At 39.7% G+C, this 27,681-nt stretch overlaps 2 protein-coding genes across 6 annotated transcripts; one reads left to right on the top strand and one right to left on the bottom strand.

Annotated features, from left to right (window-relative positions):
• Window positions 1-142: 142 nt before the first annotated feature.
• zgc:113337 (uncharacterized protein LOC503741 homolog) lies at window positions 143-18,439 on the top strand. 2 transcript variants are annotated; one of them, XM_054788273.1, is made up of 7 exons: window positions 143-329; window positions 2,087-2,165; window positions 2,235-2,555; window positions 7,372-7,701; window positions 14,967-15,251; window positions 15,465-15,566; window positions 16,826-18,439. In XM_054788273.1, the coding sequence occupies exons 2-7, from the start codon at window positions 2,096-2,098 to the stop codon at window positions 16,831-16,833; spliced, it is 1,116 nt and encodes a 371-aa protein (XP_054644248.1). In that variant the 5' UTR covers window positions 143-329; window positions 2,087-2,095; the 3' UTR covers window positions 16,834-18,439. The 2 variants fall into 2 exon arrangements, with proteins under 2 accessions (XP_054644248.1, XP_054644247.1); XM_054788272.1 differs by lacking the exon at window positions 16,826-18,439 and having other exon boundaries at window positions 15,465-15,580.
• Window positions 15,737-27,681, bottom strand: si:ch211-214p13.9 (cell surface glycoprotein CD200 receptor 1). 4 transcript variants are annotated; one of them, XR_008572535.1, is made up of 7 exons: window positions 27,465-27,681; window positions 25,074-25,376; window positions 22,717-22,992; window positions 22,425-22,524; window positions 21,904-21,943; window positions 20,167-21,787; window positions 15,737-15,837 (listed from the first exon to the last, which is right to left on the bottom strand). XR_008572535.1 is itself a non-coding variant. In XM_054788275.1 (6 exons), the coding sequence occupies exons 1-6, from the start codon at window positions 27,532-27,534 to the stop codon at window positions 21,704-21,706; spliced, it is 873 nt and encodes a 290-aa protein (XP_054644250.1). In that variant the 5' UTR covers window positions 27,535-27,681; the 3' UTR covers window positions 19,612-21,703. The 4 variants fall into 4 exon arrangements, 3 of the variants coding, with proteins under 3 accessions (XP_054644250.1, XP_054644252.1, XP_054644251.1); XM_054788275.1 differs by lacking the exon at window positions 15,737-15,837 and having other exon boundaries at window positions 19,612-21,787; XM_054788277.1 differs by lacking the exon at window positions 15,737-15,837 and having other exon boundaries at window positions 19,612-21,787; window positions 22,425-22,491.

The following is a 27,681-nucleotide window of genomic DNA, read 5'->3' as shown; positions in this document are numbered from 1 at the left end:
TCGATTTTCCTCCAGCACTCATACGCTTCCAACAGTTGTCTACAACTGTGAGAACCGCCCACTAGAGGGCGCCGTGAGTCCAACACGGTGCTTCCGTGTAGTTCTCTCTCCTCTCACTCTCAGTACTGCTCCCTTCTTGTCTGTCTGTGCGCTTCATCATTGCAATCTGGAGCTTCACCCTGCTGGTGCACATTTGTGCACACAATTGAAAACACTCAGGAGGGCGGACAAAAGCCTTTGTTGCGCTTTAAAAAGGATGTTGGGAAATTAGTTTCATGTGCATATGGTGCTGAGGTAGAACATCACCCAGCATTTGGACCCAAGAAGAGGTAAGTGCATGTTTTGAGGATTTTAGGACTATTTACTGCAGAAAAGCCTATTATAGGGTGTGAATACTGGTTGTTTTTTTAAAGTTTTGTGTCACAACTATTTCGAAGATGGTGATTTTACTTGCGCAGAAGTTGCAATGGACTCAATGAACTGAATCCTTTCACCTTTTACCACAGCTAGTGTCCCACATCAGTAAAACATTGATGTGATGAAGTTACCTGAGTTTAAGTTAGGGATTTATAGGGGGAAGCACATTTCTAACCCAAGCAAGTATGCTTATAGCACATCACATGATAGATGGGTTCAAGGGAAACTTTTATATAATGTTCACATTAACATGTAAATCAAAAAAAAAAATTCTACGTGTTTTGGATTGAAAAGGAACAGGAAAAGAACTTGCAAAGTTGTTGTTATTGTCCCCTTTATTGTATAGCTTTAAAATAAAGCCGATACCTATTCATCTATCTCAGGGGTGTCCAGACTGTCTCCACCGAGGGCCACATAGAAAATGAAAGGATGCAAGGGCCACTGTGATATTTGGTAAACCAGCTCATGTAGATATGTTAAGAAGTTATACAGTCATGGAAAAAAATGATTAGACCGCCCTTGTTTCTTCAGTTTATTGATGCATTTGAATGCCTGGTACAACTAAAGGCACATGACTTTGGACAAATCTAATGATGATAGCAAATAGAGCTCATAAGAGCTTCTTTTAAGAGCTGATATCTAGCAACTTCCAAAATCACTTAAGTTCTTACATGAATAGCTACAGCATTTCACTGCCAAAACATGTAACTCTTATTAGTATTATTAGTTGATGGTGTTATATTTGTAAACAAATTGTTATTTTGATGGGAAACAACCCCTTTTTGTGTTGTTTATGTTGGTCTAGCTATTTAGATATTCGAGCTGTCACAAAAGCAACAAATATTTGTGTCAAAATTTAAAATAAAAACATTTACAGTATATGCGAGAACTACGCTGAAAAGCCACAGCATTTCTGTGAGTGGAATGAAATGATGGAACGGATTGAGCAAGGAAATCAAACAATGTACAGAGATGAGCACATTCAAAAAACAATACAAGCAGTTGATGTTTGCTAAATACAAGGCAGAAGAGTCTTGATCATCACAATGATTGTTCTGTCAGGCATTATTCTAGAAAACATGATATTATTATTATTATATTATATTATTATATGATATTATTATTATAGAAAATATGAGATGTAAAGCAGGAGGTGAACAACAGGGTAGGATTAAATAAGCTTTGCTTCTTCCTACTCCTTTTGGCCATGTGGAACTGTGAAAGGATGATTCTGATGAAAGACGGGAGTCTAATCTTTCTTTTGATAGGTTCCATGTTTCTATAGCCATAGAACACAATATTCTGTGCGCCTTGAAAGATCAGTCAAAATCGTCTAAAATGGCCGCTACTGAAGGGGTTGTCTTTTGAAAAGTGGCTGGGTTAGAATGAGTTCAAAAGTGTAGCTTTTTTTTTTCCAATCACGTTTTCAACTAGTCACTGTTGTGTGTGAGTGACAGGAAGAAAAGCTATGACTTGTGGGGAAGTCGTTGTTTTCATATACATACCTCTTGATCCAAATAAGATGATTTGTCTTTTTTTATTTGTTTAAGACTTGAAGGGAAAACAATACCATCTTCTGTTTGGGTCAATACAGTAATAGTTTGCACTGGAAAGAAGGTTTATGCTGGGTTTCTCCTCACCACATCGTCCGTATGTTACATGAACAAAGACAAAGGTGATGATGCGGGCCTCCTGGAGGACATGTCTGCACGCGTGTTTCCTCCTGCTGATGGTGGGGAAACTACAGGGTAAATGCTTTTTTATTTAACTCCCACTTGTGAATACAATTAGTGATTATGAGTGCGCTTGTGCCCAAGGTAAGGTATCGGCACCGGAGCGTACTCAAGCCACCGTGGGGAAGCCGTTCACGTTAACCTGCGCCCTTTCGAGGGACAGAGGCGAATCTGTGAGACAGGTGCGCTGGCTGGATGTCCAGAACCAGACGCTGCTGAGCTACCAACCGGGCAACAGGGACAGTGTGAGCGGACAGCAGCATGTGGAGCTCACCCCGTCTTCAAAGGACACCTCGGCCGTCACCATCCAGAGGGTCGGCTTCAGAGACGAAGGTTGCTACACTTGCATCTTTGACATGGTCCATTCGGGTCCGAAGCAAGGACGCACCTGCCTGATCGTCACTGGTAAGACCTCCATTGTGAAAAAGTCTGTTATAAGAACATTTGAACATTCAAGTGTATTGCAAGAGCGCAGCTGTGTTCTTTATGTGTTTGATCACAAGACGTCCTTGTTAGCAGCCCGTTCGGTTGCTGATATGTGTGCACAGGAAGCGCAAGTCAGCTCCGTCCATGATGTCATCAGCTGTTGACGGTAGTTCTTTGCTGCCTAACACAGTTACGTCTCCGAAATGACAAAAACACATTTTTATAGTTTGACAATTATACCTTCACATGCATGCATAAATGCGTGTAAAGGAGGAATGAATATTTAAGGTTACCTTTACCTTCAGTGCAGATATGTTCCCAAAGACACAATGTATAGCAGCGAGATCAACACGGACACCACCGACATTCCCTCTAAGCTGCGCGCGTGCGCAGTCGCACACTGATCTTGTGTTCTCAGCGCACAGCAAATCCCTGCAGCGCGACAAAATAAAATCCAACCTGAACTGGAAATAAAATAAACACATAACAATTTCTTCTGTACCATTTTGCAACGCAACAAGCGGTAACAGCACAACGATGAACACTGTCCAGCCAATGAGGAGATCCTGCTGGTATGTGTTTACTTATGCATCCAATCAAGTCATTAACAGCACGTTACGTAGCGCATGCCGCTGTTTTGCAGGTTAGCGTATAGCTTTTATTTTGATGTCCGGACTTACCGGATACAAGAAGTGTTACCCCAAGCTTGCCCAAGTGATGCCGAAGGGACCGGAAGATGGGTGTTTTATTGCAGCAAATGTGGCATCACTTTCAAGTACATTTCCAGACTGAAATAGCGCCAGAACAGGCTGCTGCAAAACAGGAAGGAAATAAGGAAATATATAAGTGTACATAATTAACAAGAGAAATGGTAAACAAGAAAAGAAATGGAAAATGAAATGATGAACTAGGTGTTTCCTACAAGGTGGACTGGGTGAGATCGTTCCACGGCTTGTCTTGTACTGTGAAATACGCCTCGCTGACCTCCTGAACACACTCGTATACAACATACCACAGAATGGAAATTGGACTTCCTCAAGTTCGCAGGTTTTGGACAGGCAAGTGTGCACGTCTGCAGGCGCTCACAGAGGGCCAAAGAATGCTCAGGTCGTTTGTGTGTATGCTCAGACACTTGAAAGACGAGTGGGAACATTTGGGCACCACCGTGGTGCATTGTTATTTCTTGACCGCGATAGCGTTTCTCATCTTCTTTATCAAAATGCTGCCACAGTTATTTTGCAGCCGTTATGAAAATAAAAGCAGAGACTTGAGGTGAGAAACACTATTCGATTCAAGAAATAACTCGTGGCAAAACAGGAAGTCGGTGTCCGTGTTGATCTCGCAGCCACATCGTGTCTTTGACAGCAATCACGTCTTCAATGAAGGTAAAAGTAACCTTAAATGTTAATTCATCCTTTCATTCATCATTGATGTGTATATATATGCATTTCTAATTGTTTTTTTTGCATGTAAAACTATGCTTGTGACAAATAAAAACATTTTTGGCTTTCTGGAACAGATTAATTGGATTTTCATTACAGTGGAGCCTTGGTTAGCATCATTAATTCCAGAAGGTTGGACCCTAACCAAAACGGACGCTAACCAAATGTATTTATCCCATAAGCAATAATGTAAATCCAATTAATTCGTTCCAGAAAGCCAAAGATGTTAACACAAAACACATTTTTATAATTTTCCATGCAGAAACAATTAGAAGTGCATATGAATGATGAATGAAAGCGACAAATGAACATTTTAGGTTACTTTTACCTCCATTAAGGATGTGATTCTTGACGTGACTGTTCCCAAAGACACGAGGCGGCAGCGAGATGAACACAGACACCACCTTCCTGTTTTGCCGCGAGTTATTTCTTGAATTCAATTTGTGTTTCTCACCTCAACTACCGGCTTTACTTTTGATCGCAGCTGCAAAATAAGACAAAATGGAGCAAAAGAAAGTTGCACGTGCCAGCAGTTTGCTAACGAAGGCGAGAGAAAGGTGGTGTCTGTGTTGATCTTGCTGCCACATCGTCTTCAACGAAGGTAAAAGTAACCTTAAATGTTCATTTATCCCATTCATTCTTCATTTATATGTATTTAGAATTGTTTTATGCATGTAAAACTATAAAAACCTGTTTTGTGGTAACATTTTTGAGAGTCAACTGTTGAAGGTAACTTCCAGTTCCGGTTGCCATTTCGTTTGCTAGCTATTGGGATGCGAACAAGGAAGGATGTTTTCCTATTGAACAAATATATATTAAGAACACAGACGGACTAAAACAGTGTATTAATAACACGACAAGACGCGTGCCATATTGCACATGAACCGGAGAATGCACGCAAACCGAGGCAAGACGTTAACCAAAAAACATGCAAACTGTGGCGGATGCTAACCAAGGTTCCACTGTATTTATTACGGAAAAAAATGTATTCTGTTGCCGTGCGTTTTGGTTAGAGTCGGACCTTGTGGAACAGACTCATGACGCTAACCAAGGTTCCACTGTATTTATTTCATCATTCAGGACTCCATTTCTGCAAAATTCATAGCACCAAATAGCTTAAGGCTACAGTGAAAGTTTAAAGAAATCAATTGCTGTCTTTTTTTTTTTTACATATGATTACATGAGATGAACAAAAAATAAAAAATAAAATATGAATGTTTGGATTGATTCAAAACGTCACAGTGTGATCCTGGGAGACAATCAGTGAGCGCTGATTAAGTCCAGGAATCGAATGCAAGCCATGAACACATGGAAGAAGCCTCCCTTTGAGATCTGCATGATTTATAATCCTACTGACAGGAAGAACGAGTTCATATCCTCAAAGTCGTCCCGCTCCATTCTTCTCATATAATATCCGCAGCCAGGCCTCCTGGGAAGCGATTGCACATTCCTTTTAGCTTAGCATGGCCTGAGAAAATACAGCTAGGGCGCGTTACCTTGTGGATAGCGGATTTAAAGCAACAACATGGAGAAACCCGACCTTGCAATAACAGCTTTAGCTTTTAGAAAACAATAGCATCCCTGTGGTTGCCAGGCTGACCACCATCGCGCCTACTTTAGTGGTGGACCAGCCAGGACATCCCCCTCATGTTGCGTTAGCACTAGCGTCAATGGTTGCATGCAGCGCTTGTTCGAAGAAAGCATTTTTACCACTATTCATTTGACTTCATGACAGTGGCCGAAAATGAAATGACATTACAGTAACCAAAGGGGGAACCCTTGAGCAGCACACTCGTTTAAAAATGTCCTCAGAGGACCATTCCAGGATGTACCATGCCTCTCGCCCAAAGTCAGCTGGGATAGGCTCCAGCATACCCCCGCGACCCTAATGAGAGTAAGCGGCATAGAAAATGCATGGATGGATGCTATTGGCTCGTGGTGCCGAATAAGGTTCCAACAATTCCAAGGTCCCGTGACTGCCAGGGGGCAGGTAAGTAAAAAATAAAAAAGGGGGCAGGGGGGCCCAATGTGATATATTTTTCCATGGGGCCCAGAATTCCTGGTTGCACCCCTGCTATTGGCTATGTGCTATGAAAAATGGAAGCATAAAATCAAGCTTCAACAAATCAAGCACCCCCGCCCTCTCTCAAAATCCAGCCCCACGCCCCCGGTCCTGCGAGTCCAGTTTGGGTCGGATTACTGTGACGAGGAACGTAGTTCCGCTTAGTTGCTGGGTCATTTAAGTAAAGAGTTTGCCTTCTCAAAACAACATGCGTTCAAAAGAGAAATACATTTGCATCATAGAAATGCCTCCTGGAAAAAAATCAGACTTCACAAATCGCTTGCCGTTAAATTTGTCTCCTGCCTTATCCCTGCGCACTGTCGCCTGTGCATTCTTGTGTACGTGATGAAGACGCTCGCATCTTCCCCTAACCCCAACCCTAACCCTAACCCCAACGCCTAGAAATAATCAGTTCCAGGGTCAGACTGTTGCCATCATAAAACCTTTACAGACAATCTTTTAAGTAACATTTGAACATTCTTAACTGGCTGCAAGCGTAAAAAGAAGTCATACAACTGATAAAGGTAAAACATAGATGCAATAAAACACTAAAAGCACGTAATGCAAGTGTGATTGGCTCTGCAGGTGCGTCTCAAGCATTTCAGCGTTGTTGATTGCCTTGTTGACATTTCCTTAACCTGGTGAACTTGGCCAGGAGACTAAAGGCTCAGCCCGGCATCTTAATACAACATTTTTTTTACCCACACGGAGGGGAAGAAAAGCACCCTTTCTTCTAAGCAGAAACAGCTGTCGCAGATTTGCAACCGCTTTCTGTTCTGGCAGTCATATTGTGAAATATTTTACTCCCAAAAACGGGCCTCTTCTGTTAGAAGCGTCACAATAATTGATGGAGGGAGGAAAAAATAAGCAGTCAGGTGAAAGAGTGCAAAATAACAAAAACCTTGCAAGAGATAAACTAACTAAATGGTCACAGAGATTCCATCTGTTTTCTATGCCGCGTATCCCTAATTAGGGTCGCGGTGGAGCCTATCCCAGCTGACTTCGGGCCACTTCGGGTCGCCAAACAAACAAACAATCATTCACGCTCACAATTTGGCAATTTAGAGGCGCCAATTAACCTAACATGCATGTTTTTGGAATGTGGGAGGAAACCGGAGTACCCGGAGAAAACTCACACACGCACAGGAAACTCCACACAGAGATGCCCAAGCCGAGATTCGAACCCAGGTCTTCCCGAGCTCCTGACTGCGTGGCCAACATGCTAACCACTCGGCCACCGTGCGGCCGTCACAGAGAAACATAAACAGATCATTTCTCTTATCTCTTATAGCATCAGTGGCTGTAGACGGCAACAAGACAGCCGTCAGCGGCAAGAAAGTGTCCCTCTCGTGCTCCTACGGTTTGCCTGAGAAAGTGCAGCAGGTCACGTGGAGGTACACCTCAGCGCAGGGGCGCTCTTCGGACGTGGCCTCCTTCGCCAAGAGGAGCGACCCCATGATAGAGCCTCCTTACCAGGGGAGGGCGTGGCTCAGCGCCTCCCTGTCGGAGAGCAGGCTCACCATCCAGCCCGTGGCCATCCAGGACGAGGGCTGCTACACCTGCCTGTACAGCACGCATGAAGACGGGCCAAAAAGCTCCACGGTGTGCCTCTCCACATACGGTATGCATCGTTTCAACATGCCCAAGCTATTATCACGCAGTGTAAAAAGACGTCACAAGTCAATACATAAAAACAACAAAACACTCTTAGCAGACCAAGATATTATCACACGTGTAAAAAGAAGTTCAGCACTCTCAAAAGTAATACTAGTATTGTCACACAAGTGTAAAAAGAAGTTCACCATTGTTTCAACGGAAATAGAACCAAACATCCTGCCTTAACTTTGAAATTAAAGTAAAATTCAATGTTCTTAACGGTCATACAAGCGTAAAAAGAAGTTAATCACTGTTAATATTAACCCAAAAAAAACCCAAATACTGCATAACGCAGCTAGATGTTGTCACACAAGTCAAAAAAGAAGTTAATCACTGTTAATATTAAGACGAAAAAACATAACATACACCTAAGGCATCTATATATGTCGTTCAAGTGTAAAAAGAAGTTAACCAATGTTAATATTAAGACCAAAAAAGTCAAAAAAGAAGTTAATCACTGTTAATATTAAGACAAAAAAACATAACATACACCTAAGGCATCTATATATGTCGTTCAAGTGTAAAAAGAAGTTAACCAATGTTAATATTAAGACCAAAAAAGCAATAAAATATTCTTAACGCCGCTAGATCTTGTCATACAAGCGTGAAAACAAGTTACTCACTGTTAATGACACAAAAAGACCATCAAATACTCTTAACGCATGTACGTATGTATTGTCATACAAATATAAAAACAAGTTAACCCCCTGTTAATATTAAGACAAAAAAACCATAAAATACTCCTAACACATCTAGATATTGTCGTTCACGTGTAAAACGAAGTTAACCAATGTTAATATTAAGACCAAAAAACAATCAAATATTTTTCTTGCATGTAGATGTTGTCATACAAGTGTGAACGTTAGTTAAGGAGGGATGCTCCGATCAGGGTTTTATGCTGCTGATTCCGATTCCGATCCATGATGAGATTCACCGATCACATAGATTAACTGCATTTTTCCATTTATTATGATGAGTGCTATTGACAATTCCAAGAGCCTCTAGCAAACAGGTAATGTTCATTAAACAACAACACGACAAATGTGTTTGGAGGACGAGACAGATTGTATAATGACAACAATAGACACTTAAAAATATCCGTAATATCCAACACTTTGCACACTTCTCTCGTTGCAACACTCTCATCGTTGAAACCTTCGTTTGAATTTTAATGATTAACCTAGACACCTGGACACCAAGAAATTATTAAGTGACTCACGTGTATTTCACTCCTCTGACCTCTTTGTCCTGGCGGCGCTCCGCTGAAGCGCTTTTGTATTCTTGTTAAAACATATTGTTGCCATCGTCCTATTTTCCTCGTCCTCCTCCTCCTCCTCAAAAGGAAGATTAATTTATTCCATAATGCCGCCCTGCAGCCACGTAATTTCTACCTTCCTTTAGCATGTCCACAAGTCCAACCTTTTTGTGCGATGGTTGGCTTCCTCTGCCTTTTGGGTTTCGTCGACATCTTGGGTTTTGTCGGGGAGAAAACGTGCAAGTTCAGAGTCACTGCAAGCTGTTTGCTAGCGATCGTACAACAGGAAACACGGCAGTGCTGCATGAAGGAGACTGATTGACAATGGTCTACAGCCAGTCAGAACGCAGAACACAATGGGCAGGCTCTCCCGTAGCCAATAAGGACACAGAAAACAATGGGCGGGTTCTCCCTTAGCCATTAAGGATGCACAACACAATGCGCAGGTTCTCCCTTAGCCAATCAGGACTGTTGTGGCTCTATATTTAGCCGGCTATTGTACAGTAGCTTTACTGTGGGTTCCTAATCTGCTGGTTCAGGCACATAAACACATACTGAGACGAGGTGGAGGGACGACATCTTTACCCCAGCTGCACACGTCTTCAACTCTCACAAGAGTATACAGTACAACGCCCCCTACTGGTAGCAGTAGTAAATCCAATAACAGACACACACAACAGAGCACGGATAGATCACTCTAATACACCACAAGGGCGCAGAACACAATGCGCGTTCATACGCTGCTAAAAAAAATGCAAAATTGTGTGTGCGACTTAAGACCGGAATGTTGATTTTACGATTCCTGAGTGTAGCGACTCATGTTGCTGCTCCGGCGTCCACTTCACGGGTTCCCAAGGACAGGCTGGCGACGAGGTCCTGATGCATGACTGTTGTCAGTGTTTGCGGTGCACAGTGGCTGCCTGTGTGCTTTGTCCACGCTTTGCTTCTCACTCCTCCTCGCATCAGTTCAATAAACACATGTGCTTTTGTTTCAAACTGCACAGTACAGTAGGTGCTTCTATTGGTGCGGCCCAATTAGCATTTGGACTGTAGTCTTCTACAAGCCCCTATTCTATGATACGCTCAAGTGCTGCTGTAGTGACGCCTCATACTGTACATGCTGGCCATTAGCACTGATAACTTGGCCTATTCTTCTGCATGTAACTCTGTCATCTTCATCCTAGCCAAAGAACACCTTGTTGGTATAAAAGCCAACATCCACAAATACAATCACGTACAATAAAAAGTACAATTGTAATTGTTGTAGTTTCACACTAAAATAAAATTGATACAGTTTTACATCAGTTAACCAACAATAATGTAATTATATACAACCATATTATAATAATATATAATTATTCATTGTATTTATGTATTTATTTTATTATGTTTTGTTTAATTTGATTTCATTTGACAAAGAAATCACACCCCAATTGGAATGCAACTGTGCCACCAATAAAATAAAATAAAATGAAATCAAAATCACACAGCTACTGGTCCAGTGCCACAACATCACACCACCTAACACAAAAAAAAATAAAAGAACTACAAATTAAATAAAGTGAAAATCACACTGCTATTGGTACGGTCCTACACCACCAATAAAGTACAATAAAACTCACACTGCAATTGGTACACAGTTGTGTGACTAACAATATAAAAAGAAATTAAAATTGCGCTGCTGTTGACAGTTGTGCACCACAAATAAAATAGAATAAGAAAAAAAATCACATGGTAGAATTCCACAACACTAACCCATCAAAAAGACGATCTAAAAATCATGCTACACTTGGTTCAATTCTACGACACTATATGCAAAAACAACATGAAAAAATTAGGGACGCTCCGATCGATCGGACACCGATCAGTATCGGCCGATTTCCGTGAAAAATCACATGATCGGCGTATGTCAATCAATGTCTTTCAGTGCCGATCACAAAAGCTGATCACCCGCATGCGTGCAGTGTAGTTAGTGTCTTGCCCTAACTAACATCTTGGGCATCGTGCTCCTCCCACTTTCCTTCACAAAAACAGTCATGTCTGTCGTGTGGAGCTTAACTACCAACGCACGCCACGAAAACTATCTTGCAGGGACAGCACGTTAAAAAGCTTTCATTTAATACAGCATTTGAAGAACAAACACTTGACAGAGTATGTGTGACACACGTATGTGTGTGACAGTCAGAAGGCTTAGCTCAGAACCCGAAAAATAACTGAATTCATCGGATGAGATGACCAGCCTTTCTCGGCAGTGGAAGACACCAGGTTCGCTGAGTGCTGTCTCACTTACCTGGAAGTCCTGCTCGAGCTCCACCAATGTGCTCTCACATCCAAAGACTCCTTAAAGAAGGCATCTCATCCTCCGTAAGTGATATATGTTCTCTTCCATGTGATCCGTATCAGTATCAGCAGCATAAAACCCTGATCGGAGCGTCCCTAGAAAAAATAAATGCATCAATAAAAATAAATAATGGAGAAATCATCTCAAAACTAACGAAATAAATTGTACCTCTTGTAATATAGACACCATTTCATTTAAGGTAAAAGCAGAATAAGAGATCAGAATCATTACAGTGTGCATGTGTGCATTGGTTTAAACTATCTTTTAAAAAGTCATAGTTCCTCATTTATTTAGTTTGAATTTATCCAAACTGTATCTGTGAAATGGAGTACAGAATTGGGTGAGGCACAAATAAAGCAAATGGAAATAAGAGTACTATATCATAATCATACTGGTAGCAAAAGGTGATAAAGTCAGTCCAGTGCAAAAGTAAATAGGTTTAGGTAGCTATGACATCCAGTATTTATGAAATGATGGCGTGTGGAACAGTGACATGTAACAGTGTGCAGATTCCTTCAAATCTCACAGCAGCTTTAAACTTGGGATCGTGACCGAGCGTTCTCCCGTCCTCAAATCAAATGAAGACTGAGGTGAACTACTAAAAGTCTGACAAGCCTTTAGTCTCAAAATACAATAGCCAAAAAAAAAAAAAATTTAATGAGGTGCCGCTGCCAACAAAAACCATTCCTTCTCGTTGTAGTGCGGGAACAGAAAATTGAAAACAGGCAGAGGTTTTCTTATGGATCTTCTGGAATTCACATACCTAAAGGTGGACTCAAGCTTTGGAGGTGTGGTTTTTTTTTGTTTTTTTTAAGTGCAGCCTGGGGTCCATTTTTGGTCCACTGTTAGTTTTTTTATCGGCATTTCATGAATAATATAACAAATAATAGATATGAGACTATGAGATATGATAGATATGAGACTATTCTGCATTGTTACCTATAACACAAAGCTAATATGTGCTTAGCATATAAAAGGGGTGTGCAACCCGCGGCTCTTCTGCCTCCTTGTTGTGGCTCCTTTCGGTTATGAAAGGAGAAATGTTGTGGTCATTTGTCTTTATATAAAAGGTATAAAGTCTGAATTGAACAGTTAGAATAAAAAACTACTGAGAGTTGAAGCAAATATTCTTTGACCTTTTGGTGAGCTACTCAAAATCAGCTGGTGCGATAGTGTGATCGTGTGATGGTATCACCATCATAAGCTGTACACGTTATTGGTTTATGTTCACTGAACAACCACACACAAATAGTGTTTTGAGGACAAGACATAATTAGAATAATGACAACAAGAGAGCAAAATTGTTCAGTGACACCTGAAAAAGTTAGTAAGCAGCCCATGAACGCGATACCCACCTGCAGCTTTCCCGTGGGACAAAAACGAGCTCTGAACTAACTGCATTGCTTGTTTGTTTTTAAAACAAAATGTCACGGTGGTAAAAAGTCACATTTGGAGTCCAGAGACCAGAAGCTAGGTGGACAACCACCACCAGTGACAGCTAGACAAAGCTTGTAAACGAAGATGCAAGAAAAGTCGAACGGCAGTACGTTTGGTAAGGGAGTGACCAAACACGCTGGCATTGATTGGCGTAACCTGTGTCAAGCTGTCAAACTGAATCTATGAGGTTTGAAAGACTAGTTTTGATTCTCGCGGCAAAATGGGACAAAGCGCATTTGTTATCGGCTCAATACGGGCGTTGGCAACCCTACGTGCACACATGTGGGGTATGTAGGGTTTTTGTGATTGGCTTTGAACGGCATTTATCGTCATATTCCGACCACGTTTGTTGTAATGATATTGATCGGTGGCCGATCGGTCGCAGCATCCCTATTTACCATACAGTAAAAAGGGCATCTTTCACAAAGCTGCAAATGGTGATTAATCATGATGAATTCATTTTGAAAACTTTGGTTTGATGTTTTCATCATTTGACAGCCTTAATGATTTTACTTTGGTTTATTTGATATGTTGGAGTTGGGAGTGAAACTTCAAAACATTGGATTTTTAAAATTGTTCATAATTTGTCAGTTAAAGTATTTGTCACGTCCACTTGCCTTTACCTGCAGGTGCCTCCTTGAGCATGCAGTCCCCGCGGTAAGTTAACCATAAATACAACAAAAAATAAAAAATCATCAATATCGAGCCTACAGTCCCGTGCGAAGAGCAGAGTCATATCTTACTGTCCCAAAATAGGGAAGATCAGCATCGAGCATCAGAAAAACAAGTCACATTAAACAGATGATAACACTAGCATTTAAAAGGCTGTTATTTTCCAGAAAAAAAACATTTATTTCAGACCTGTCAAGAAATGTTGCTAAAATAATGTTAACTTCTTTAAAACTGTCAAGCTGCAACTATGTTTTTTTAGTTATAGTATTTGAAGTGGGCTGTTTTATTTTTATTTTGCACAAACGAGTACAGGAAGGAGTCAAAAAGGCCTCGCAAACTGCACTTGTGTTTGTTGTATTCTGTTGTTGAAACGGTTCAAATTAAAGAGACTAAAACTCGTGTTACGTTTGCGGCCCCAGTATTGAGTATTGAGTCTTGAGTATAAGATGGGACAAAATGTCCATTTAAGGTCAAAACGTTTTCCATCATGGAAAAATTGAAGGATGAGGGGGCCATTTTGTACATTAAAGATGCTAAAACCAATCCAATGTAGGTGGAAACACTGACATCTTAGTGTTGTTTGTTTGACAAAGCAAATTAGTGTAATACCTAATAATATACACAAAGTTCCCTCGTTTATCGCGGGGGATAGGTTCCCAGAATAACCCACAACAAGTGAAATCTGCAAAGTAGCCAAGTAGTAATTATATACTGTATGTTTTAAGGCTGTAAAACTCCTCAACATACACTTTTCTCAGACAGGAATTAACATTTTCTCACATTTCTCTCTTTTTTTAAACACTCTCAAATTTAGTTTGAATCTTAATGATCAGTCTACTAGGTTGGATGCAAGAAATTATGAAGTGACTCACGCGTGTTCATTCCTCTAACCGTGCCTCCCTTGGCACCGTTCGCCTGTAGCGTTTTTCTATCCTTGTTAAAACATATTCCTCCTGCCGTCGTCCTCCTCCTTGAACCAAAGATTCTTTTAGTCGGTTAGCTTCTTCTTCTTCTGTTGTTTATTGGCGGTAAGCAAGTAGCTCACTCAGTTAGCTAGTTTGCTAACGACTATTGACTACAACAGGAAACAGCACAAAGGAGATTGATTGACAGTGGTTTACCAATCAGCCAATCAGGACGCAGAACACAATGACGGGTTCTCCCTTAGCCAATAAGGACGGTTGTGGCTCTATATTTACCCGGCTATTGTCTACTGTGGGTTCGTAATATGCTCTACAGGCACGTAAACACACACTGAGACACGTGGAGCTGCACACGTCTTCAACATGAGTATACAACACCCTCTACTGGTAGCAGTAGCAAATACAATAACAGACACATGCAACAGAGCATCGATAGATCGCTCTAATACACCACAAGGACGCAGAACACAACGCATGTTCATACGCTGTTAAAAAATAAAATGCAAAATTGCACTTAAAAAGATCAGCGAAACAGGAGAATGGAAAAAGCCAACAGAATCGTTGTATGATAACACAACTAACACAACAATTTCTCCTTCCAGCGCTGCCCAAACCTCAGGTTATCTACAAGAGCACGTCCTCCGGGCTGATCGAGGCCAACTGCAGCGCCGTGTCGCGGCCCCCCGTGGAGATCGTGTGGAACGTGGAGCAAGACAACCGCACAATGGGCCCGCCTGTCACCACGCTGCTCCCTCAGGATGACGGCACCACGCTGGTGGTCAGCACGCTCAGTCTGCAGTCGGGCCTGCTGAAGGACGTGTCTGTCAAATGTCTGGTGCACCACCGAGGCCTGGAGGCCCCCATCGCTGTCTCCATGAACACCAAAAGTCAGTCGTTGAGACAGAACTGTAGCTGTGGTTCTACATGTCACAGAAAAGAACGCTGTTGATTTTCAATCATGTGCTTCACTAAACGCAACATAACTAACGGCAAAACACCGCTTACTAAAACCACACATGCATTTAAAGCAGGTCGAAAACTTTATGGAGCATTTTTTTTAATGTTGTTTACGGCTAACGTCCATGTTGTCTCCGTCGTAGTTGGTACGGCCCTGGCCATCCTCATCTCAGTCACCACGGTAGCAGCCCTGTTGGTCCTGGCCCTCTGCTTCTGCCTCTGGAAGTGTTTCCTGCGCAAAGACGGTGAGCATGTGTAAATGTTCTTATTACACCAAGTGTACGACATGTGCTTACCGTAAATGCTGTACTTACACTTAACTGCTGATTCGGAGTGCATGAGAAAAGTCACTGTCAGCAGCAGGCAACATTTTGAAGCACATGCAGAGGTGGATAAAGCTGCTGGATGCTGACCACTCGCGACACATCAAATGCAGCTCCTGTCATCTTCATCTTCTGTCATCAGGAGGTTGTCTACAGCCACGGCTGTTAATGTCCATACGTTCTATATTTGAACCTGGCACAAATTAGAGACCCCGGCCGTTATTTGCTTTTGTAGACCACTCACCCGGTGAATCTCAACCTTAGCAGGGTTGTTTTCTTTGCTAACACGTAGCTTATTGGCTATTAAAAAACACAGCATGATATACTGTACATTAATCCCTCATCTATCATGGTTAATTGGTTCCAGATCCGACCATGATATGTGAATTTCTGCAAAGTAGGATTTCTAATTATAAATAGAATATTTTCTTAGTTAGAGCATAGAAAACCTGTTTACGACCTTCTAACACCCCTATAGTCACATTTACACTCGAATTACCCAACATAGTAGACATAATAACACAAAATAAGCCATTTAAGACATAAATAAGACTGCTACTTGTGTGTGTTGCTGTAAATGTGTTAGGGGACGCTGCTACGGGACAGGAAGTGACATGAGGGGTTCAGAGTTGAGGTTGAGTTTGGCGTGCATTACAGCCGCAACAGTAGCTCATGTGAGGGATTATTGCTTGCGTGTTTCACCAAACATTACAGTAGTATTACTGACACCGAGTGGCCAGTGTAGAATACTACATATCCTCACAACATCTTTGACTGCGTTATATTTGTATTTCAGTTAATTTACCCATTTTTATGCTCGGAAATGCTCAATTTAGGCAACAAAATACTTAAAATCTGCTTGAATATGCATATTTGTTTAGTAATAATAGGCTGTATTCAACCATAAAACATCATGACTTAATATATTTTTGAAAACTGCAATAGAGCGAAGAACAGACACACTAAACCCATTGTTATATTGTGTGCTGATATTTTGCTATCACAATAAAGGTTCTTCATACTTTATTACTCTATGAATTATCTTTAGTGCAACACAGATCTTTACCGTCCTCATCAGGGCCTGTTGTGTATCTAATGATGTGATCATTTCTTGGAACACATGTCAAGTTCATTTGAACCAAGATCATTTGACTCTCTCTTGCTTGTCTGTGTTGCTGCAGCTGACTGATCATTTCACTTTGGACCAAAACATCTCTATCAGGGACGACGCCTCCAATGGATGTCAATCACGATCCTAAATAAGATCAGCAACTTTGTGACATTCATCTTCGCGTGTGTGTCCGACTCCTGTTTAACCACTCCAAGCAAAAGTCACTGAAAGACAAAATAAATGTTCTGCTTTTCTTATACTATATTATCTTCTGTGTATTTACAAAACGTAGGCGGGTTTCGGAAGATATTAGCTAATCTTGATCTTATTTGTGGGGGGATTTCAAAAGATGTTAAATCCATCTAACTAAATGCATCCATCCAAACATTTTCTATGCCGCTCGCCCTCACTAGGGTCGCGGGGGTATGCTGGAGCCTATCCCAGCCGACTACAGGCGAGAGGCAGGGTACACCTGGACTGGTTGCCAGCCAGTCTCTCATGTGGAATTATTTGACAAGAAATATATATACTGTATATCAACATTTAATTGAATTTGAGACCTTAATATAAGACCTGGCGAGTACTGTACTACAGGCCTAATCACATAGCATACATCACTTACCTAAACTACTGCAAAAACGCTGTCAAAAATCCTCTATGTGACAGGACCGCTCTGCTGTTTCTAAGGAACTACCACAAAACACTAGTCAAAGATCCTCTCTTTACGAGGAGCGCTTAGCTGTTTTTTAAGGTAGATATGCAAAAATATATAGTTATATTAATAATATGCGCTGCCTCTTAAAGACACATTAAAGTAGGACCCACAATTTAAGTAACTGTAATCCAAACAAAGAGAAATACAGTATATGACATGTACATTGTGACTGAAGTTGTAATAAACACAACGACTAGAATAATGAAGTATTTTTTAAAATAAATATATATTTGATAAATGTTCAGTGTTGTTTGTGCCACTTAAAGTGAGTTGTAATAAAATACAAAGCAAACACGTCCTAAAGCGGTGGCCAGATGCTTGCATTCTTTCATCCTGAGCCAGCATGATGATTGATGCTGTACGCTTTTTTTTTTAACTCACATAGTTCATACTTTCCCCCCACTTTTTCCATTGTCAGCGATGTCACAAGCTTTCATTTGTTCTGCTTTTTTGACAGAAGTTAAACACTTATTTACAGCGGTTCACTTCATTTTGAAATATATATGTATGTATATACTGTATATTAAAAATACTATTTTATAATAAACAATATATCGGGTTAAAAGTCAGGGTTCGGTTGGTGTTAGGTTTCAGGGTGGCGTTAGCTCTGTGTGTCTTCAAGGTATGACGGCTCAGCTTTCAGTGAGACCACTTCCTGACCTTCCACACAAAGATAGTAAGGACATATTTAATACTTTGCACATAAGCTCTGGCATACACCGTATTTATGAAACACTTCTCTATACAGTTGCTGGCTCAGTTCACACACTGCGTGAGTGCAGTGGAACACATTATGTACGCCTTTGTGATGTGAACGTGGTCCTGATGTTTCTTGTTTTGTCTTGATATAATCTTCCCAATCAAATCTTTTGTTCTGGAAAAAAAGCTTGAAACAATTGAGGGGCTGATAATTGGTTCATGTTGCGTATTCTTGCAGTGATTGAGATCCGACAGAGAAATAAATGTTTGGACAACAGCGCCCTCTGGTGTAACTGTCGTGTTCATATTTGGCTACAGCCATCAATAGAAGCATGTAAATATAGCATGTATTTACCGATGTCTATACACAACTATATACATATATAAATACTGTACGCATGTACAAAGATACATACTTAAATCCAGTCATACATACATACAGTAGATCAGTGGTTGCCCTTCTTTCTAAATTGTGCACCTGATTGCTTTAACTTGGTCTTTTCCATGTTTTGTTGACACAAATTAACCGCACTTCTATCAAAATCTCCCACAGCCACCAAAGTAGCAGTCAGGGCTAAACCAACTCATAGCGATTCAAAATTCCCTCCTTTTTATTTCACATGTTTGAGACTCATGGTCTCCGATATAATTAATATGATATTAACAATTAAATAAGTTTTATTTTGAGCAATTATTGTTGTAATTTACATGTTCCACCTTGTAATTAACCTGAGGGCTGAAGCCCAGCGGCACGTGCCCCCTCGCTACTCTTTTGGGTTGATCCACATCACGTGGTGGATGTGTGCTCACTTTTGAACAGCATGGGGGCGCGACACTGATCTGTATAATACAGTATATCTGGATAGCTCATAACGTCGCACGCCGGAGTGCAAGCCGCTGAAGCCAAAGAGACGCCATCTTACCACTCACATAGCGACGACATTGGCACAGCGTACATAGTGTACAAAGGAGATGAAGAGGCTCGCAGAACATCTATGTTTTAAATTAAAGAGCGAGGAGATTCTCCCATTTCTTGAAGTAACGCAACCTTCGTCCCTTAAAAACGATTTGATACGTTATTCTCTATCTTTTGACGACATTAAATGTACTTTTTCCCCTTTCAATTCTTATTGCCTTTGGGACAAAATTCTACTGTGCACCCTGGCTCAGCACTCCCCTATAGCAATGATAGTTTTACTCCTCTAGAAAGAGATTTTAAATTAACTACATATCCCATCCCTTTTATCCACTAAAATCCATGGTCATGATCCTTTACTTTTTCTTCTTACTTTCATACAATTCACTATGCTCTCGTCTGTACAAAATATGAATCATAAAAGAGAGTGACTTTGGACAAGTTTTGCTGATTTTTATTTATTTTTTTGTTTGTGTTATGAAATAGAAATAACCTCTTTTCTGGTATAGAAGTATATTTGAACAAAAACCACAGGAATAATATGTGATAACCATAATGTGTAATAACCATAAACACACACACACAAAAAAACAACAACACTGAAACAAAACCATATGCTTTGGGTAAGACAATACGTTGTTTGCAATCTCAAACATACCGGTATGCATGTTCACTAATATTATTTTCCAGAACATATCATATGAATGAATCCTTTTACGTCAGTCATTCAGCAGCAAAAAAAAAATGTTGTTTATCCAAATGAAGGGTCATGCAGGGCCAACTGTATGCAAACTGGCTTGCTAACTGCACTGTATACAATGCCTGGTAAGCATCATGGAAGCACTGAGATTCTCCCATTCCTTCAAGTGACGCAACCTTCGTCCCTTAAAGAAATACATATATCATGATATAACAGAAAAGTACGTACATTTCCTCTTAGCTATTATAGAGCTATATAAACGTATCAATTCTGGACATACATTTAATCAGAGGAATTTTACACGATCGAAAATATCTGTGAGCTCGACAGTGCAAAACCCTTAAATTATCAATCATAAATCTACATTTCAATCATACTTACAGGTGAAATGTTCGTCCACAGCCTTTGAACTGGCGATTTGTGCAGTTAATAGCTGCACATGCAGGCATCTTAAGGCAAAATTTGTGTCCAATCCGAATTAATAAAAGAAGTTCACCACGAATGCAAAAGCTTGCCGAGAAGTGTTTCTTGAGAGTAGCAATATGGCGGCCGTTTGCCTTCACAAGTCATCGCCAATGAGCTATCCACATATATTATACAGATCAGCGGGGGCGCGAGTATCTGGCCTGTAGAGGGCGCCCATCTGCCACACATATGCGCTGACTTGATGAGGATATGATGAGCGCTGAGCATTAGTAAATGGGATTTTTCTTTTTTCCCCCCTCGCGGGGCCCCCTAGAGAATGCCGCCCTGGGTAATTGCCCACGTGGCCCACAGCTAGAACCGCCACTGCCCAATATAAATGGAATATTCGAGATGAAACACTCTTAATGCACAAAATAACCATCAAACTTACTGATTTGTTCATATACTGCACACAGAGCAATGGACAACTTCATGCTCTCGTCTCCTTTCTGCTCCGTTCTCCTTGTAAGTGTTACACGCAAATTAGTTTTCACGTTTACTCACGTACCCCCTTTGTACCTGTACCCAGTATACTGTACATAAAGATACATATGTACATCGCCACAGTACTTAGGTAGATGGATACATACATACTTTACATACATAGGCGGCTGTAAATGTCAGATTCACCGCCTTACATTTATTTTAGTGTGATCAATTGAAGCAAAAAGATAAATTCCGGAGAGGTCGCCCCCGGAAAGAAAGACATCCTGTCTTCTCATGGTCTCTCTCAAAATGTCTCCCAATGTTTGGCTTCCACGGATACTGTCCCTACCCACCTCAGCTCAAAAAGGAGGGGTCTTTGATATCAATAGCCATTTGGATGCGGTTACCACAACGACGTATCATGCGTCGCTTGTCGGGATTCTCCCAAAATTAAAATGGGTTAAAAATTAAAACCAACAACACAAAACGTTGTAAATGATTGAACAGTTTGTTTCCCATGTATTCCTCCAACATGCATCTAAATTCAGGTTAGAGTCCAAAAGTATAAAAATCATTTCACAACTAAAAAAGGCTCTACATTATTTCTTTTTCATGGAGCTGGCAACCCGGCTCGTGTGCACTGCAACACTATTCAGAAATGGAATGTGTATCGTGTTTTTGAGGGGTTTGAAAATACAAAACCAAGTTATGAGTCAATGGAAACTGACAATATTTATTTGGCGAGACACTTCATACTTCCAAAACAGGAAGTACATGTGGTATTAGCGCATGACATGAATGATGATGACATATTAGCTTTTTATTAAATCAGATGAGTCCTTACTGAAATGTGGCGACAAACAGATTAGTCACATTTCTTCTGTGGAAAGTTGCTGTCGTTTCCAATTAGTATCTTGCATAATGTGTCTTTACACTTTCTATGTTTTAGTGTTCTCAACCTACCTGAAATGACCTACCTAGTACAGGCATGGTACATGTACAGTTGCTAATGTAGCACAACAGGCCGTCAAGTGACGCATGTGTTGGAGTTATAGATTGAGTTGACACGTTGAACATAGGTGGCGTAAGGTTCTACCTCCTCTCCAACCTCCTTTTGAAAAAACAAAAAAACAAAGGTGTCATTAACAAAACCTAAGCGTGAGCACTGAAAAAGGAAAAGAAACTTCTGATCACCTCAAAGATAGGAAAAAAAACAAGAACAAATACCGGCTGTGGCTTCAGTGTTGAGCGGCTGCCAGGCAGACACCTTCTCAGAAACGAAAACAATCAAGCTTCAGTAAAAATGTAGTAAAGTCAAATTAAAATAGCACAAAGCTAAAAAAAAAAATTCAAATCAAAACAAAGAAATTAATTGAAATAAATTAAAGTACATTAATTATTAAGGTAAAACAGTCCAAAATTCAATTAAATGAATTCAAATTAAAAAACAATATACAATAAAGGAATCAAAGGAAAAAATAAAGAATTTAAATTAAATAAATTAATATGGATCAGCAAATTTAAATAAATGAAACAAAATAAATATAACTTATGTACAAAAAAATAAAAATAAAATAAAAAATACATAACAAAAATGTAATGCAATACAATCAAAGCCAAATAAAATACATGAAGATCTAATAAATTGAAAAATCCTGACAAATAAAATTTACTTGATTAAATAAGAAAGAAATAGAAATAAGAAAGAAATAAAACAGGAAAAAAATAATATAGAGACGAATTCTCACCTCGGCATGATTTTTTTCTTGTGAGCAAAGATTAGGAATCCAGCCAGAACCATTAAGATCGCCACAACTATAAGGATGCACATCACATTATAAGGAAGACCTGGGGGAATATTGAAATGCACATGCATGATACAAAAGGATGTATAGTTATATACTGTAATTCGTTTTGCTTAGAATTTGACAAATGTATATGGTATAATGTATTCCAAGCTGTAAATGAAATTCCAAATGAAATGCGCCGTGTGGTTGTGTAGAACAAAGGACACAGACAGCAGTTGTCTATCATGCACACCTTTTGGGGGCTTTGGGCGCAGCTTTTTCTCTGATTGCCAGTACAGGTGCCTGATGATGCAGGTCACATTCTCCACGGTCCTCGCGCCCTCAGGGAGCTTCAGGCGACTTTCCACTGAGAAGAAGCCATTGGAGCTCTGCTGCTTCTCCACGGAAGAGAAGTTGCCCATGTGACTCCACGTGATGGTGGCGGCCGGCTTTCCTTCCTCGGCTTTGCACACAGCCACCATGCTGTTGTCGTCCCCCCACTCCAACCAGCTGGAGATTCTGGGAGGAACTACAGCAGTGAACACACATCAGAAGAAATGACACATACATCACTTTCTGGAAATGGAGTAAGAGTTCCGGGACGCGGAGTCAAAATATTACAGGAAAAAAAACACTTGCAATGATCTGAGAAAAGTCAGATTGAATATTGCTAAATTTAACTTGTAATCGTATGAGAAAAAAAGTTATGTTAGAAGAAAATTTCACCACAATAAATTTGTAATATTACAAAAAAACGGCAGAAATTTCTGAGAAAAAGAAAAATGTTAAAGTCGGAGCTTCAGAGGGAAAAAAAATAGTCATGCTACGAACAAATTTCAAGTTGTGAGAGAATAAAAACATATTATGATGGGAAAAAAATATAATGTTACAAGATTTTTTTTTTTTTACGAGAAGTCCTAATATGGGAAACAAATTTGCAATGTCACAAGAATAAAATTTAAAATTTAAATTTTGATTGATTACATTTAAGAACTAGAAAAAAAGCCACATTAGAAGACAATAGCAGGAAAGTAATAAAGTAAAAAAAAAAAAAAAAAAAAGATAATAGCAGGAATTTTAACACAATACGTTTGCAATATTATAAGAAGAACGGCAAAATTGTGAGAGAAAGTATAAATGTCAGATAACAAAATAGTTGTTATATGTACTGTAGGGATGTCACATCATGAGAATAAAGTTGGAAATTTGAAAAATAAATGTTTGGGCAAAAAATGTCAAATTTGACAAGAAATCACATTATTATGAGAATATTATGGAATTTTATGAGAACAGAATTGGAATTTTGCAAGAATAACAAACTTGTAATTTTACTACAAAGAAAAAAGTTACACGACAACAGTTTCAATTTTACGGCAACAAATTTGTCACATTACCAGAAAAAAGTCGGAATTTTGTGAGACGTAATATGACACAAAAAAAACAACTGTAGATTCACAGAAACAAGTAAGACACTTTTCATGGGGAAAAGCAAGTGGAAATAAACTTTGATGAGAAAAGTTTGATTTTTGCAAGAGTAAAGTTACAATAGTATTACAGTGTTCCCTCGCGGTTCACTGTTTTTTTTGGGCGCAATTGTAGCGTTTTTTTTTTTTTTTTTTTACAGCGTATGAATGTGCATTGTGTTCTGCGTCCTTATTGGCTAATGTAGAACCCGCCCATTGTCTTCTACATCCTGATCCTGACCATCAATCAATGTCCTTTGTGCCAAACGGCCGTGTTTTCTGTTGTCTGATCGCTAGCAAACAGCATGCACAGACTCTGAACTCTCTATGTTTGCACGTTTTCTCCCCGACAAAACCCGCATAGTCGACAAAATGTTCTGTATCCAAAAGGCAGAGGAAGATGCTCACATGCTGAAGGAGGGCCGACCTTACGCGGCTGTAGGGCGCCATTATGGAATACTGTAAATGAATCTTCGGTTGGAGGAGGAGGGCGAGGATACAGCAACAATATGTTTTAACAAGAATACAAAAACATTTCAGGGGAGAACCGCCAGGACGAAGGGGCATGGTCAGAGGAGTGAAAAATATGTGAGTCACTTAGTAATTTCTTGTGTCCAACCTTGTAGGTTGAACATTAAAACTCAAATGAACTTGAACTTAGAGTCTTTAACAGGAGAGAAATGTGACAAAATGTTAATGCCTGTCTGTGTATAAAGTGAATAGCGGGGGGGTTTACAACCTAAAAACATATGTAATAATTGGAAAAAAAATAAGTTGGCTACTTCGTGGATTTCAGGCTATTTTGGGACGACAAACAAGGGAACACGGTCTTACATTAATGATGAAAAAAACCTATGCATTACAAATTAAAATTGTAATTTTACAAGACGTATTATATAGTATTCCAATTTTAGAGACGAATAAAGTTGGATTTTTGCGAGAAAATGCAGGAATGTTACAAAAATAAGGTTGTAAAATTGAGAGAAAAATAAAATCAGAATTTTTGCAAGAATAAAGTCATAATATTCCAACTAAAATTGTGAATGTTACAAGAATAAAGTTGGAATTTTAGGAGTCAAAAGTGAATGAAAAAAGAAATCATATACATGTAGTCAACATATTCTACTATAGAAATAACGACACGCACCTGTGATCGACACGCTGATGTTACAGGTTGTGGACCCTCCGCTATAAACCAGCTCACACTTATACAATCCCACGTCACGACTGGAGAAGTCTGGGATGTGCAGGTATGGCTGAGCCATCGATGTGTTCCGCAGGGTCTTGCCATCGTTGCAGTTGTTTTGGAGTCCGCCACTGATGCTGTTGGCGATCCGGCACTGTTTGTGTATCAGGGCCACAGTCCAGATGACGTAGATCAGCTCCTGCCATGACTTGTCACTGCACTTCAGCTTGACGTCACTCCCCACATTGAAGGATGTGTAGTTGACTATAAAAAACAATGAAAAAGAAAACTGTTGAAAAAGCGCTGACTTTAAACCCGTCAATCAAAAATGAGCTTTAGCATCCTTGCTACAGGTCTTGTACTGGACGTCACTAGAGCGTGCGGTGTACTTAATATTAGCTGACGTTATGAGGATTAGTGGAAAGTGTGACGGCACTGGAGGGGATCTGATGTCTACGAGCCTTTTTAGATTGCTTGCTCTCTCTGAAAATATCTTATTCTACGGAATGCTCTACAGCTACATTGCCACACCACCATGAGAGTTCTTGTCTTATTACTTATCTAACTACAGAAATAAAATATATATAAATATAATAATCCTAATACTTGAGTGCAAAACAAATTAAACAAATACATAAAAAACAATAAATCAACAAAAAAATATATATATATATATAAATATATATATATATACAATAATAAACGCTATAGTTGCAGGAATACCTCGCTGACAGTGCAAAGAAGATTAATAAATTATAAAAAAAATATATATTTTTTTTAATATTAAAAGGTGTTGTCCTCCTTCCACTCCAAATTGGTTTAACAACTCTTTTTAAACAACTATATTTGTCACAATTCAACGTTAAACCTGGTCAAATTTCACCATCACGGCTTTCACTCACCACCGTCTGGTCCTCACGTACGTGTCCGTCACGCGTGCAGATACACAACAGCAATCTCAGACAAGCAACCCACAATCTGGAGTCATTGTGTGGTTGTGATAGACAGATTCAATCGCAGCTAATGTTACCAGCTAAAGATTCAAGATTCAAGATTCAAGATTCAAGAGAGTTTTATTGTCATGTGCAACTTTGCCCAATCACTATTATTAGCCAACAACAAATAATAATTAATGCGCGTGCATGTGTGTTATTTGGGCCATGGCTTGCGATGGCAGAGCAGGAAGAGATGGGTTTATAATGATCGAAAGACAATGGAAAGTTAGCGCCCACCCTCTCCCGTGCAGTACCTAACAGAGACAGATGGTACTTTTAAATTATATGAATAATGGTGAATAAACTACAAATTAAAATGCTATTATTATAAAATTACAGCGCCGTATTAGAGCCACATTGAGAAAAGAAAATACGGAGATTTCAAGAATAAAGTCATAAATTTACGAGAATAAAGTCGTAAATTTACGAGAAAAAAAGTCATGATAATACGAGAATAACGTCGTAAATTTATGAGAAAAAAGTCGTAAGTTTACGTGTCATACATGGTTCGGCAACTAACTTCCGGAAGAAAGAAAACTTTCCTCTTGCTTCAGGCAAGCATTTACTTATAACGTGGCAGCAAAACACAGCAGTTGAGCACAAGCAGATTAGCATGTCTATCTTAAATTTCCCTGCCCCCTCAACATGCCCAAGCCCGAAGGTCACACAAGTCCCCCATTTTCATAGCTGTCTCAGGCAATGCCTGTAACATAAAGTTACAAGTTTTTTCTCGTAAATGTACGACTTCATTCTTGTAAATTTACGACTTTATTCGTGTACATTTACGACTTTATTCTCGTAATATAATGACTTCATTCTCATAAATGTACAACTTTATTCTTGAAATCTCTTTTTTTCTCAATGTGGCCCTAATTTCCTTTACTTAATTTTTATTAGCTATTTAATTTAATAAATAAATTTAATAAATATGTAATGATGTATAATGACCAGTCAGTGTACTATTATACTACTATATTATGTGCCATGAAGGATTTTATATATATACTATTTTATACATATGAAGTGTGTACAACATCAAATAAAAGGCTAAATTGACATACTGTAGATGAAGAAGAGTAATACAGTTGAAACATCATTTTACAATCCAGTTGTACTTTCAATATGTAGCCGATCTTTGTTGGCCTTAAGCTTGTACCTGTAAGCATACTTACACGCATTGAGCACTTGAGTAGGTACACCTGCACAATCTAAGGAGATACAGTAAATACAAAACTTTCTGCCTGGATTGGATACTCTTCATACTTGATGATGTTGCCAATGAGTGTATATCACAGTGTTAAAACTTCCCTAAAATATTCCAGAATTCTGCACAAGAGAAAAACATGTTGATTCAAACCTGCGTCCTTACTCCACGTTTCCCACACCAAGGAGAGAATCACAGTGAAAACCCAGAGCGGCTCCCTCATCTTCAGTGATCCACGCCACTTTGAACCATGCTTTTTTCGGTATAGTTATCAGCCTCCCATTAGAGGTCCGCCACGCTTCAAAAATGAACACATTTTAGCGTCGAAGCAGCCTGTGGTCAACTAATCCCTCCCTTCTGCCACCTTCCT

The sequence above is a fragment of the Dunckerocampus dactyliophorus genome, chromosome 9 (genome assembly GCF_027744805.1).
Source record: "Dunckerocampus dactyliophorus isolate RoL2022-P2 chromosome 9, RoL_Ddac_1.1, whole genome shotgun sequence".
In the NCBI taxonomy this organism is placed as follows: domain Eukaryota; kingdom Metazoa; phylum Chordata; class Actinopteri; order Syngnathiformes; family Syngnathidae; genus Dunckerocampus; species Dunckerocampus dactyliophorus.
Note: the sequence above shows the minus strand (reverse complement) of the source record. Positions and strands in the feature narration are given on the sequence as shown.